This window comes from Odocoileus virginianus, chromosome 8 (genome assembly GCF_023699985.2).
Source record: "Odocoileus virginianus isolate 20LAN1187 ecotype Illinois chromosome 8, Ovbor_1.2, whole genome shotgun sequence".
In the NCBI taxonomy this organism is placed as follows: domain Eukaryota; kingdom Metazoa; phylum Chordata; class Mammalia; order Artiodactyla; family Cervidae; genus Odocoileus; species Odocoileus virginianus.
Genome location: NC_069681.1, coordinates 14,742,579 through 14,755,924, shown reverse-complemented (window position 1 = coordinate 14,755,924; position 13,346 = coordinate 14,742,579). Strand labels below are relative to the sequence as shown.

At 50.0% G+C, this 13,346-nt stretch overlaps 1 protein-coding gene across 3 annotated transcripts; it reads right to left on the bottom strand.

Annotated features, from left to right (window-relative positions):
- Window positions 1-335: 335 nt before the first annotated feature.
- CBY2 (chibby family member 2) lies at window positions 336-12,335 on the bottom strand. 3 transcript variants are annotated; one of them, XM_020873925.2, is made up of 3 exons: window positions 12,157-12,335; window positions 11,795-11,875; window positions 336-1,730 (listed from the first exon to the last, which is right to left on the bottom strand). In XM_020873925.2, exons 1-3 carry the CDS (start codon window positions 12,229-12,231, stop codon window positions 519-521), a joined length of 1,368 nt encoding a protein of 455 aa, XP_020729584.1. In that variant the 5' UTR covers window positions 12,232-12,335; the 3' UTR covers window positions 336-518. The 3 variants fall into 3 exon arrangements, with proteins under 3 accessions (XP_020729584.1, XP_070327234.1, XP_020729583.1); XM_070471133.1 differs by lacking the exon at window positions 11,795-11,875; XM_020873924.2 differs by lacking the exons at window positions 11,795-11,875; window positions 12,157-12,335 and adding an exon at window positions 10,879-10,979.
- Between the last annotated feature and the right edge of the window lie 1,011 nt (window positions 12,336-13,346).

Below are 13,346 nucleotides of genomic sequence, written 5' to 3'. Positions count from 1 at the left end.
GGCAGGCCATGGGGGTGTGGAGGAGGGGACGGAGGGAATTCTCTGCACTTTGTGCTTCATTTTGCTGTGACCCTGGGCTGTGCTCACTCAGCCGGGTCCCACTCTGTGACCCAATGGACTACAGCCCACCAGGCTCCTCTGTCTATGGGATGCTCCAGGCAAGAATACTGGAGTGGGTAGCTGTTCCCTTCTCCAGGGGATCCTCCCAACCCACGGATCCAACCAGGGTCTCCTGCACTGCAGGTGGATTCTTTACCAGCTAAGCTACCAGGGAGCCTGCAAGTGTTCAAAACAAGAAAAAAAAAAAAAAAAACAATCACAAAAACCTCGAAAGATGTGGTTAGGCCCCAGCCTCCTCAGGCCTTTATTACTTCTCTGAATTGACCAGGCCACTCATTCTGCTCTTGCACTGGGCACCAGCTGGTAGGGGCAGGCCAGGGGCCCATGGGGAAGGTGGGCGTTGTGTGGTGGGGGGGGCCCAGCCCGGTGCCTCTATGCGCCTGGGGGGCGGGGGAGCCTCAGACCCTGCTGGGCTTCTTGGGGTCCTTGCTCTTGGCCGGCATGAAGGCGTACAGCTCCTCGATGAGCATCTCCATCCGCGCGGTGACCTCGGTCACCGTGTCGATGACCAGCTTCTGCTGCAGCTTCAGCTTGTTGTTCTCCCACAGCGCCTTGTTCTCCTCCTGGAAGAGCCTGTGCTCCTCGCGCAGCGCGTGCAGCGCCCGGTTCTCCTCCTGCAGGAGCCGGTTCTCGTCGCGGAGGACCTGCAGGCTCTGGTTCTCCTCCCGCAGCGCCTGCAGCGCCTGGTTCATCTCCCGCAGCAGCTCCAGGGACTGGCTGCCGTCGGGCAGGCCCGGGCCCCCCTTGCCCACCTCCTCCCCGGGCTGCACGGACAGGGTGCTCACCATCTCCCGCAGGGCCCGGAGGGTCTTGGAGTCGTCCGGCGGGGCCGGGAGGCCCTTGGGCTCCTCGAAGGGGGAGGGGAGGCCGGGGCCCGGGTCCGGCAGCAGCCCGTGGGACTCCTCGTGGGGCGAGGAGATGGGCTTGATCTCATCGGCCGAGGCGGTCTTCTCGTCGGGCTGGGCCCAGTAGGCCTTCCTCTGCTCCAGCAGCTGCTGCAGGGCCCGGTTCTCCTCGCGGAGGAGCTGCAGGGTGCTGTTCTCCCGGCCGCGGTGCGCCTGCAGCGCCGGCTCCTTCTTCATCGCCTCCAGGGACGAGGCGTTGTCCTTGTGCAGCAGCGGCGACGAGGCCCGGCTGTCGTCGCGGCCCAGCGCGGCCTGGTGCTCCTCCCAGAAGACCTGCAGGATCTTGTTCTCCTTGCGGAGCATGCGGTTCTCCTCGCGCAGCGCCCGGTTCTCCTCGCGCAGCGTCTTGTTCTCCTGCAGCAGGCACTCCTTGGCCAGCCTCTTGTGGTGCAGCTTGTGGTGGAAGGACGAGGACGGGGAGAAGTAGGGCGACTGCAGCCGGCAGTTCTCGCTGACCCAGCGGCCGTCCTGGAAGACGAACATCTCGTCGCTGAGCTGCACCCGCGGCGGGTTGTAATCCAGCTCCAGGTCCGCCTGCGACGTGGGGCGCTCCATGGGATCCAGGGGCACCGAGGAGAAGCGGTTGAGTGGGTAGGAGTGCTGGCTGACCACTCGACGGCTCAGCCTGGGCAGGGCGGCCTGCCGGGCACAGCGAGGGGTGGGGTACAAGTTGTGGAGCCTCAGGAAGGGCTCGGCTGTGCCCCTCTGCGGGAAAGAACAGGGAAGCCCAGGGTTAGCGAAGATGAGGCTGACTGCGCCCGAGGCCGGCTGGCCGCGTAAGAGGCCCGAGACCCCACGAGAAACCCCGCCGGGAGTCTGGACCCGCCACCGAGGGTGCTTTTGCACTTGGCCCCGCTATTCGCAAGGCTTTATTCTATGGTGGTGGTGGTCTCCCATCCAAGTACTAACCAGGCCCGACCCTCCTTAGCTTCCGAGATCAGACGAGATCGGGCGCGTTCAGGGTCGTATGGCCATAGACAGTGGTGGTGGTTTAGTCGTTCAGTCGTGTCCGACTCTTTGCAACCCCATGGACTGTAACCTGCCAGGCTCCTCTGTCCATAGGATTCTCCAGGCAAGAATACTGGAGTGGGTTGCCATTTCCTTCTCCAGGCTCTATTCTATAATGTCCCAGCAGATACAGAATTAGCGAATACTGAACCGGGACTCAGGGGAGACCACAGCGTTAGGTTCCTGCCAACCTCCAGTGGGCCACATTTTCCTCAACTGATCAATACCTAACTTTTTCTTCTTTTGAAAGACACCTTATTTAAAATGCATTTTGATTCATTAACCTTGAACTTGGGGCCAACAGCACTGTAACTCATGCAGGAAGGAAGCTTACCTAACACAGGTGTTTTCTCCATAAGGGATATCACTGCCTTCTTGTGCTTTAAGGGGGAGTAGACAGCCCTTCAGCAGTAGGCTTGAGGGCCGTTTTAGACAGTGAAATCACCGACAAAGAGCACAAGAGTGTGAAAACAGTGACATGAAACAAATGGTGGAAAGGACACTGTTTCATAGTCAGAGCAGAAACAAGAAGGCACCTAAACTGGAAACGTGTGCATTAGGTAACTCAAATCATTCACCCTTCTGTGAGTGTCCATGATAAACCACAAAAGTGCCACAGGTCTTGATTTGGAGGTTGCAAACTAATTTCAAGGAAAAAAATTTAGGCAAGTTCACAAACATGGAATCTGTGAGTATAGCATGGAGGTTTTAAAGGCATTAATGTTGGGAGTCAACCACCTCTGCGTCCTGACCCGGTTATCTGATCAGTTACAAGAATATGGACAGATTATGTGAGTTACCATGCTTTCAAACTGGAGGAACTGCACCCACTGCCTTGCTGCATAGAAATACTTTAGAATTAAAAGATAATGTATGAAAGCACTAAGCAGGGGCTCTCTCACACTTCTGTCATGCTACAAGAAGAATAAACATCATTCTCCTGCTATCCCAGGTGGACCCACAACTGGCATCACCCTAACAGTCACTCACATTATCCAAGATGGCAGTGCCACTGGTAAGTCTCACCTTCTCCCTGGCCCTATTCGAGCTCATCCTTCACTCTTCCCCACCCCTGAGTTTGTCCTGATAGCAGCTCCTTAAATACCGACAAACACAGTGCTAGGCTCAAAACAGAGTCCTGCTGAAAATTTTGGAAAGGAAAGGCACCACCACAGTCATGTCACTGACCATGGGAGGTGAACATGTGGTAGTGAAGACATCCAAGGATGCCAAGGGATTCATAAAGAGGAATCTGTGAGGGTGGCCATGCACCTCGAAACCACCCCACAAAAAGAGGATCGGAGTCACAGAGCTTACCTCCGACAAACCAGGAGCAGTCACACTTTTCAATACAGAGTCATCTCAGTGCATTTTAAATGCAGATTTTGGAGCCTCTGCTTACAAGACTGATTCATACATTCAGTCATTCATCTGTGTTTCTAACCAGCTCCCTCAGGCGATTCTGGCTTCCAGTGGTCAGAACTGCTCTGAGAGTTGTCGTCGGGTCCAACTCTTTGCAACCCCATGGACTGTAGCTCACCAGGCTCCTCTGTCCATGGAGTTCTCTGAGGGTTACACCAGGGCTAAACTAGGCCCAGAGGTCAAAATGAGGATCACACAGATGCTTATCCGAGTTCTCTTGCTGATAGCATGAAACTAGAGAACTCGCTCACCTTTTCCGAGACCCAGATTTTCACTAGTACAAAAGAGAGTCAGGCTCTGTGATCTTAAAAGCACCTTCCACCATTGAAAGTCAGCAAATGGTACCTGTAAAGTGGAAATAATACCATGTGCCTGCTTAGTTCACAGCACCGTTACGAGCACCGAAAAGAGATAATGAATGCAAAAGTGTTTTTAAAACTGCCAGGTGCCATAGAAATGTAAGGTATTGTTATCGAGAAAAGGAGATTTCGCTAATGGAGGAATTCTGAGATGATTCATAAAGCAATGAACAGGTGGGATGCCTCCTGGAGAAGAGGTAACAATTGGAGCAATGAATTTAAATAAAAATAAGATCACAGGAGCTGCTTCTAAATACACCAAAAGCATTTCATCCAAGTACATCACAATGCTCTCCAAATATTAATTTCTCATTTCTTAGGTTATTTTCACAATTTTACAGATAGAGAAGATAGAAAACAAGTCAGGTTATTTGCATTATATATATTGATATATATATATATAAGCATATATAGAGATATAATTTGTACAGTGTATAAAGTTGGTTAGAATTCTTTAAGACCTAAAGAGCTAGATAAATAGAAGTCACAGTTCTGTGCTATTAACTTTGCAATAAGCACATGTCATTAACTTTGTAAGGATGTGCTTAATCTTCCAGAGAGCAAGGGTGCAGGGACATTCTGTGATCAGCACATTATTTACTTTAAATAAATCCAGCCTCAGTAATTTTCATCTTTCTCAACGGGAGAAGCACACTGGCTCTTGGGACTGACCCTGTGATCTGCATGAATCCCACTGTGAAGAGCCCAGACCATTTCTTGAAATTGAAGGTGCCTTGATCTCAGAGTGAATAAGGAGTCAGAAGTCATCTTCGTCCTCAAAGGGTAAGGCAACAGAGGTCTCCATCTCAGTAGTAACATCCTGCTCTCGAGGATGTTATTATGGAAAATGTAGTTTTAGTCAATGATTTATATTTCCATCATGAGAAAGAAAGGTAAGTTTTGTGCTAGACCCTAGGCTGAGTGATCCATCCACTGAATTCATTTAATCCTCACAACACTGATTTAATAAGGTGTTACTATTATTCCCATTTTACAGATGGATAGACTGAAACTCAGAGAATTTAAATAACCAGCACAAGTTCCACTTACTAAGTCACAAATCCAGTTCTGGCTCCCTGAACTTATTTATGTGAAGCACACATATGGGAAAGCTCCATGAATTTAGCAAAGGGCTTTCAGTACTTGGGGACTTTTTATTATGGAAAATTTCAAATGTATACAAAAAGAGAGAGGATAGTCTAATACATCTCCATGTATACATCGCCCAGCTTCAGTGGTTATCAAATCAAGGCCACACTTGTTTCATCTATAATATCATCCAATTTCAGAACCACTCTTCTGCCACTGGCTTACTTCAAAGCATAGACATTGTGTTGTTTTATCCATAAATAAGTCAATGTGCATTTTTTAAACAAAACCACAATTCCATTATCTTCCCTTTAAAATTTAACAATGATCCCTTAATGTCAACAAATACTGATTCAAAATTTCCCAACTGTCTCGTTTCTTTTTTACAATTGATTTTTATCAGAAGGATACTCTTTCTGATCCAACTGAACAACCAAAGAGAAATCACTGGTGTTTATACCTACTCACAGTATCCTTCATGGCCTTGAAATTGTCCTACTTAGTGAGCTGCCTGTATTTTATATCCACATCCTGAACTGGGCAGCCAAGGGATTTCCAACTATGTCCTCAGCATACAGGCACTAAACAGAACACCTAACACACGGGCGGCAGGTCCCTAGTAGTAGACATTCTGGGTGCTTGGGCCCTTGTGTTTATGCACGCCACTGGGTGGCCTCGGTCACATCCTCTCACCCTCTGACCTTGGGCTTCACTCCTGTGTGATGGAAGGGTCAGTGGCGTTATCTCTAAACGCCCTCTTGTCTAACTTTCTCTGGTGCAAGGGATCTGAGTTTGTAAACTGGCATTGCCGTGACCCCAGCAGCCCTCCTTTATCAACCTGGCTGACATCAGGTCCCCTCCTGATGTGGCCAACACTTCCCAAGCAGACCCTGTGCTGTCTCGGTTTCACACCTGGCAACCTAATCAGAAAACACTGATGGACTAACAGGTCTCCTTTACCTTCTTAGCCAAGAGAACAAACCCTCCTCTTATGACTAAGTCTTTCTATTCTTCCTCTTCTCCCACACAGGACCCAGAAGATGGCCAAGTCTAGCATCGTTTCATGACCTAGTTTCTTAGATAAAACACTTTAAAAAATTTGATAGTCATGTATTTATTTTAATGGCTATTAGGAAAATATACCTATCTTTATCAAACCCACAATCCTATGGATAGGATTAGGATAAGCCAGCATAGAGCAAATTCTGTTCTCCTTCTGAAAATGAGAGGCTGTAAAGAAAAACAACAAATATACAGGCATTTCAGATATACCAAGAATCATGTTTAAACACTGGGAAGATGCTGAACCAAGAAAAATTCTTTCTTTCCCTTATTTCCCTGATTCCAATCAGACCTAAAGACCTAGTCCACAAAGCAAAGCTCTTTCTTGGCCTCAAGCAAACTCCTTGCCCTAATCAATTCCTACTTTAAACATTCTTACACCAAATCTTCCTCCACATTTATGTCAATGAATCAACTAACACTAACTGGGCTTTTGTTCTCAGACCTGCCCTCAGGGAACTTCCAGTCAATTTGAAAATCAATGCATTAGCACCAACTATTTCTTGGTGTAAAACCATTAATTCTGATAGCAAAGTATGGGGCACAGAGGATTGGACATCATGAAACCAAAGAGAGTCCCAGCTCTGTGCTGTAAGTTCATGGCCTTTACGAAATCACTTGACTTCTCTGCCTCAGTTTCCATATCTAGGAAATGTGGGCACTACACTGATTCAGAGCCACCCTCTATGTTTGTGCAGGCTGAACAAAGTCCAACCCTAGAGGATGCCACTCACAGCTGGTGTTGTAGTGCTCAACCTGTGCAACCATCCACAGCCATTGTACTAACATCCGCCCTGTTTGTTTCAGAGGTCCTGTTGTAGAGTTCAAAAATAAAAGGAGAATATGTGACATCTTCTTTGTTTATAGGAAGCTTCAGACATGCAAGAATGGTGACTGTGCATTCAGAAGAGAAGTTGCTTAGCATTTCCTTCCATTGTATAGAACAAGGTAAAGCAAGTAACACAGAATGACTACTATGGGATGGTACGCTAACTGATTTCCATATTTATATGTAATATCTTACTGAAAAGAGCTACCATGGGTCTACTGAAGCTCACGTAGCCAGCAAAGATTTAAAACCAGGATATCTGACTCCAAACTGCATGTTCACTCTAGCTCTTCACAATGATCAAATATTTTATTCTGCATGTGTTATGTTTTCATTACTTTGCAGTGGTTTTCATACATCCTGTCCCATCTTCTCCCCAGGTTAATAAATTGTCATTCTCTTAGCACAGTCACCTGCCCCTTACTTTTTTGACATCCCTAGTTCTGGAAATCAGAGCAACACGTGCCACATCCAGTGGCAGTGTAATGAGTCCTTACTCATCAACCAAAGTGCACTGAAGGGGGAGGAGGAGATATTAGGCTGAACTACACAACACTGTTACATCATACTATTTTCAGCCCTCCAAAGTGATGATCTCGTTTGCCTTAATATTTCCAGTCTATTTGATAAAGCCATATGCACATTTCAGTTCCCATTTTAAGCTGCGGAGCAGGGGCACCACGGGGCATCCACCCCTGTCCACCTACATAGCCTTAAAGGAAGCTGCCCTCTGCACACAGGCTTGCTGCTGGTCCATGGCACCATCTTGAGCCTATAATCCAGTGAGGGCAGAGGCCTCAAATCCCCAGTAGCTTTGGGCTTAAAAGTCCCATTTTGGCGCTCCTGTGAAAGTCACTCAACTTCTCTGAAAGTCACCTCAGTGTAGCTGCTCTGCCTACTGCCAGGGGTTACTGCGAGAGGCCAAGCAAGTGGCCGCTCAGGTGTCATCAAGACCAAACAGAGGGCCAGTTCTCCTGGTAAAGCTTAACCGTTCCTGGCCTAAAACACTAGAGCAAATCCTAAGTGTCTTTCTCTATGAAAGAACTTGACAAAAAGTGAGTGTCTGCAAGCACTCAAGGTCCTTGAGATACCAAACCCCAGACCCCCTTAGCTGACGTCTGAAGCCAGCTCCTTCTCAGTAGGTCTCCTCAACCAGTGGTATCACAGGCTTGGTTTCATGGGCCAAACTAATCTGCCCCCGGGGTCACTGAGCCCTGAACCAGAGGTCTGGGCCAATTAAAAGCCCCTGGAACATCCCTCAAAGTTCTCCTCAGCCTCGGAGGTGGGGTCTCTGGCAGCATGACCCAAACCCGCAGCACAGCCTGGCTCGGTTTCCAAGAAAGAAAGGACAGCTTCTTCCTTGACATGTAGGACATGCCCTCGTAGGTAGGAGAGGAGAAGCGGGGGGCTTCTTCTTGGAAGAACAGGATACAGGAAGGAAGCAGGAGGGGAAGACGAGTGTCTGTGGGCCTCATCACACCTCCCATCAGGTCACCTTTGTTAGGAAGGTGACCCAGAGACTCTGCCCTCGGGAGCAAAGTGCTCCCGGCTGTGACCTAAGGAAGGTGCATCAGTGCTAAGGATGCAGGAAGGGCCCTGGGTACCGAGAGCTCCCGCTCAGACGCCTGAATCCCATCTGTGGTTGAGCTCCATCCTTAGCATCAGGCCTGGGCTTCCCTGGTGGCTCAGATGGTAAAGAATCTGCCTGCAATGCAGGAGACCCAGGTTCCATCCCTGGGTCAGGAAGAGATCCCCTGGAGAAGGGAATGGCAACCCACTCCAGTATTCTTGCCCAGACAATCCCATGGACAGAGGAGACTGGCGGGCTACAGTCCATGGGGTTGCTGAGTAGCGAACATGACTGAGCGAGTAACACTTTCCCTTTTCACTCTTTATCCTTCTCCCCAGCATCCTTTTTAAAAATACACGTGGTTCTGGAGGGGAAATGTATGAAATCACCAACTGCATGCATCGGTCAGATCACCAGCCTCGTGTGTGGCAAGTGGAGACCACACAGGAGGGATGGCGACTGAAAGGGGGCAGGGCTAAGGGCAGAGAGGAGGTGATAAAACCAAAGCGTCTTTCTGAAGCTAAGGGGTGTCCAAGAACAGGACCTTCGGGGGTGGAGCTTCTGAGGTTGCTGGCCTCCCATCTGAAGAGTTGGGGAACAGAACTGGCCAGTGACTCGCCAGTCTAGTTGCCATGCACTGGGATTCTCTGCACTTCCAGAGAAGTACGGTCACCACAGACCAGAAGAGATGTCCAGATGCCCCCAGCAGACTCCAAGTCTGTTGACCAAGTTTTTTAAAGCCCTGCTTTTGCCAGCATTACTGAGGGTTATGGTCAGAGAACATTCCGCCCTCTGGGGTTACGTTTCAAGCCTGGGGAACCTGAGACCCAGAATATGCTGAAAGGAAAAGCAGCTACTGCTGCTAAGTCGCCTCAGTCGTGTCTGACTCTGTGCGACCCCATAGACGGCAGCCCACCAGGCTCCTCTCTCCCTGGGATTCTCCAGATTTGCCACTAATTTTCAGACCAGATGACAAGGCTGAGTGTCATGATCATATGCTTAAATCAACTCGGCTCCCGAGTGCCATGAGAAAGTCAATGTTGGTTTTAATAAATGCTAACAGATAAGAGGATAATTCGCAGGTCAATGAAATTGATTTTGATAGAATCCTAACACTAACAGCAAAGAGGCTAACGATGTCATCTGTCGCCATATGTGGTAGTTTTAGCTAATTGTTTAACACAGCATCTTCTGAAATCTTCCTCCTAGCACTTTTTCAAACTGGCAGAGGTACAGGCACTGTCGGCCCCAGATTCCATAGCTTCTAAAGAACAAACCCAAACAAAGGCGATGGAGAAAAGGCAACCGAGAGGGGCAAGGCAGGGCCCTGGAGGGGGCGACGGGACCTCATTCTGACCTGGTGTGGATCCTTCATTAACGATCTTGCAGGAAGCTGTGCCTTTATGAGATTCACAGACAGCACTCACTGGGAAAACAGGAATGCTGGGGAGAACTGAACCGTTATGTACCGGGGGCTGGGGGGGTGGGCAAGGGAGGTGGGGTGCAGCATGCAGAGAACTTGGGAAGGAAGTAACACTGATGGCTGGCAAGTTAATGCGCTGGAGAGAAACAGATTAGAAAACACAAATATTTACTGTGAGGAAGGAAGACTGGAAATCAATAAGACCTGAAAAGACCTAAGGGTGATAACAAATAGAGAATCATAGATATTTGCAATGCAAATGAGAAGCGTTCAGGCAGGGTTGGGAGCTAGTGGGGCCAGAGGCACTTTCTGGAGACACGGAGCTGCTCCTGCAATTCCTTCTCGAAACAAATGGACTCATCTCAGAACCAGAACGAAGCAGGATGTGGCAGATTCGTGCAGGGAGCTCCAGGGCTTGGTTAAGATGGGGGGCAGGGAGGCACCATCTCCTAAAAGCCAGGGAAGAAGCAGGCGGCATGTGCCCAGCTTGTGGCAGAGGACGTGGGCACTGACCTGGCTCCAAGCCTCCAACTCCAGCTCTGCCATTACTAGTGGACTTGCTGAGGTTCCAGTTCCGGGTCCTTTACAATGTCTCCCTCGCTCTGCAGGGCCCAGGGCCCCGGACGTGACCAAATCAGTGCTCAGTCACTCTCCCTTCCTCCCCTTGTTACCCAGGATCAACCCTTCCCCTGCTACCAGCCATTACACTGGTCCCTCTCACAGCCCGTTCAGATCATCCAAGCATACAGGTGCCCCTTTATCCCCAGAGAGAAGGAAATGGCCAGCCCACTCCAGTACTCTTGCCTGGAGAATCCCACGGACAGAGGAGCCCGGCAGGGCTACAGTCCATGGGGTCACAAAGAGTCGGACACGACCGAGCGGCCGAGCACACATCGCCCAGAGTGTGCCCAGCGCGTCCTGGCAGGGGCCTGGAACCCGGTGGGAATGGCACCCTCCCCTGAGGACCCGTGAGGCTCATCTGCCCGTGTGTGGCGCGGCAGCAGGCTGTCCTCTAATGTCATGCCTCCAAGACCCCACTGGGGATCAGCCCTCTTCCCACACATCCCTGGACAGAGCTTTCAGATCGTTACCTCTGCGTTGGACTCCTCCACCCTACATTTCAGCCCCTCTGGCTGCACCGCCATGATCTTCCACCAGGGCCTTAGGTGACTCTGGAGAAGCGAGGCTGCCCCTTTGTGACATAGCAGTAGAAACAATCCAATCAGGACCACTCCTCCCGGGAAACGGCTGCTTAGCAGGAGGAGAACTGAGAATGTCCAGCCGGTCACCCGTTCGCTGGCCTCCATTCTGACCCCCTCGGGCTCGTCCCCCTTATGCTCTGTCTCTGGTACACGGCAGGCCCTAATTCTCCCAACCCCTCCACAGGACCCCATGCCCCTTGGTCCACGTCCCAGGTTCATGGGTTCAGGCCTATGCCCTTGATCCCAAGTCTCAGTTCTAATTCTCTCCCCAGAAGTCCAGAGTAGTTGCTCAATGTGCGTGTGCTAAGTCACTTCAGTCGTGTCCGACTCTTTGCAACACTCTGGACTGTAGCCCGTTAGGCTCCTCTGTCCATGGGATTCTCCAGGCAAGAATACTGGAGTGGGTTGCCATTTCCTCCTCCAGGGGATCTTCCCGACCCGGGGATCGAACCCGAGTCTCTTACATCTCTAGCAATGGCAGGCAGGCTCTTTACCACTAGCGCCACCTGGTGGTAAAGAAGCTCCAGACGCTCTAATTTCGAAAAGACTGTCACAGACACTTCTAGTGGGCTGGACGGTCTTATACCAGATCACCGAACCCATCCCTCTCATTCAGCTGACAAGAACCCCAAGACTCAGAGTGACTAAGTGGGCTGCCCCCGGCACACAGCTGGCTGGCAGCTGACCTACAGCTAGCAGCTGAGGCCCTGGCTACCGTTGTTCTGCAATATCTTGCTCGGGCTTGGAAAGAGGAGGTTATTCCGGCCAAAACTGAGAGGTTACACCCTTCTGTGTTTATCCCTACCTGAGGTAGAACCACATTGATGGGAATTTCTAGGTTTTCAGATCTGGTATCTCTTTTTCTTGTAAAATTTGGCCTCGAGTGCTGTGGAAAAGAGAAAATAGGCAGATTTCTGTTTTCCAGCCCATCCTCTGAGCCTCAGCTGCTCAACTGCGTAACACAGGACCTCCTACTATTCACTTCTCCCCTCCTGTTAATTATGTACATTATGAAATGGTATCTGATAAGATGCTTCATCAGTCTCTGAACAGAAATTAAGACTTATAGTTGATGACAAAGCCTTCTGAAAGTCTTTGGAGCAGAGGTCCCTATACCTACTGCCTTTTCTAATATTACTATTTTCTAGCTCAAGGAAAAAGTCATACCAATGTTAGGTGCCAAGTATAGGTCCTGTGCAGAAGTTGGTCACCGAAACACTCAGAACATTCCAGAGGTGACATCACAAAACAATATGGTCTTTTTCAAGGCTCATGGTCTCTCTCTGAGCATCACAGGAGGGAATGAGGGGTCTGCTGGCCAGGCATCTGGTTGTGTCCACGTGGCCAGTCAGGGTCGGTATGACACACAATAGCCCAAACACTGGACCCCTGTTTGGTCATCCTGGCTGACATTTGCATCTCCACTGCCAGGCTGGACTGAGACCCCTTTCCTCTCTCCAGAGGTGGCATCTTCAACTTGGATTACTCAAGAAGGAAGAAACCCAAATTAAACTCTTCCCAGACCAAAAGAGAGAAAAAAAAATATGGAGTCTGAGATGTTTTCTGACACCAACGCATTCTTCAATTCTCTGGCACCCATTGGAGGTCCTACAATTCAATTCTGACACACCCTACCTGGCGTTAATGTCGGATCCCCCAAGTGAAAGGGCTCAGTCCCCACAGAACTGCCCCCACCTCACGTGCCACTCAGGAGTCTCGGGCCACCGATGCATGCGTGCTGAGTCACTCCAGTTGTGTCTGACTCTGTGTGACCCTAGGGACTCTAAGCCCGCCAGGCTCCTCCGTCCTGGGGGGAATCCCAGCTCGTGCCTGGGATTCTCCAGGCAAGAATACTGGAGTGGGTTGCCATGGCCTCCTCCAGGGGATCTTCCCGACCCAGGGATCGAACCCGTATCTCTTATGTCTCCTGCATTGGCAGGTGGGTTCTTTACCACCAGCGCCACCCGGGAAGCCCCTTGGGCCACCAGTCTCACCCTCAGGCTCACGCTTAGTTGCTCAGTCGTGTCCCACTCTTTGACACCCCATGGGCTGCAGCCCACCAGGCACCTCTGTCCATGGAATTCTCTGTAAGCAACTGGACCATCAATACTTCAACTAACCAGCTATACATCAGGGGTTTCCACCACCCAATCCTTAATTTCGATCATTGGCTAGAAAAGCTCAAAGAACTTAGGAAAACACTTTACTTACGATTACGGGGCTTTTTAAAAAGTAAAAGATACAGCTCAGGAAAAGCCAAATGGAAGAGATGTTTAAGGCAATGTATGAGGGGAGAGGAAGGCAGAGCTTCCATACTCATCAGGGCAAACCACCCTTCCGGCATCTCCCTGCGTTCC

Bases quoted from the DNA above. Each gene is read 5' to 3' on its own strand.
- CBY2 (XM_020873925.2), bottom strand. From the start codon at position 12,231: ATGTCACCTCTGGAATGTTCTGAGTGTTTCGGTGACCAACTTCTGCAC. The intron at 11,876-12,156 runs GTATGACTTTTT...TCTTTTCCACAG, and splicing joins ATACTTGGCACCTAACATTG to CACTCGAGGCCAAATTTTAC. The intron at 1,731-11,794 runs GTAGGGATAAAC...TCTTTCCCGCAG, and splicing joins TCAATGTGGTTCTACCTCAG to AGGGGCACAGCCGAGCCCTT.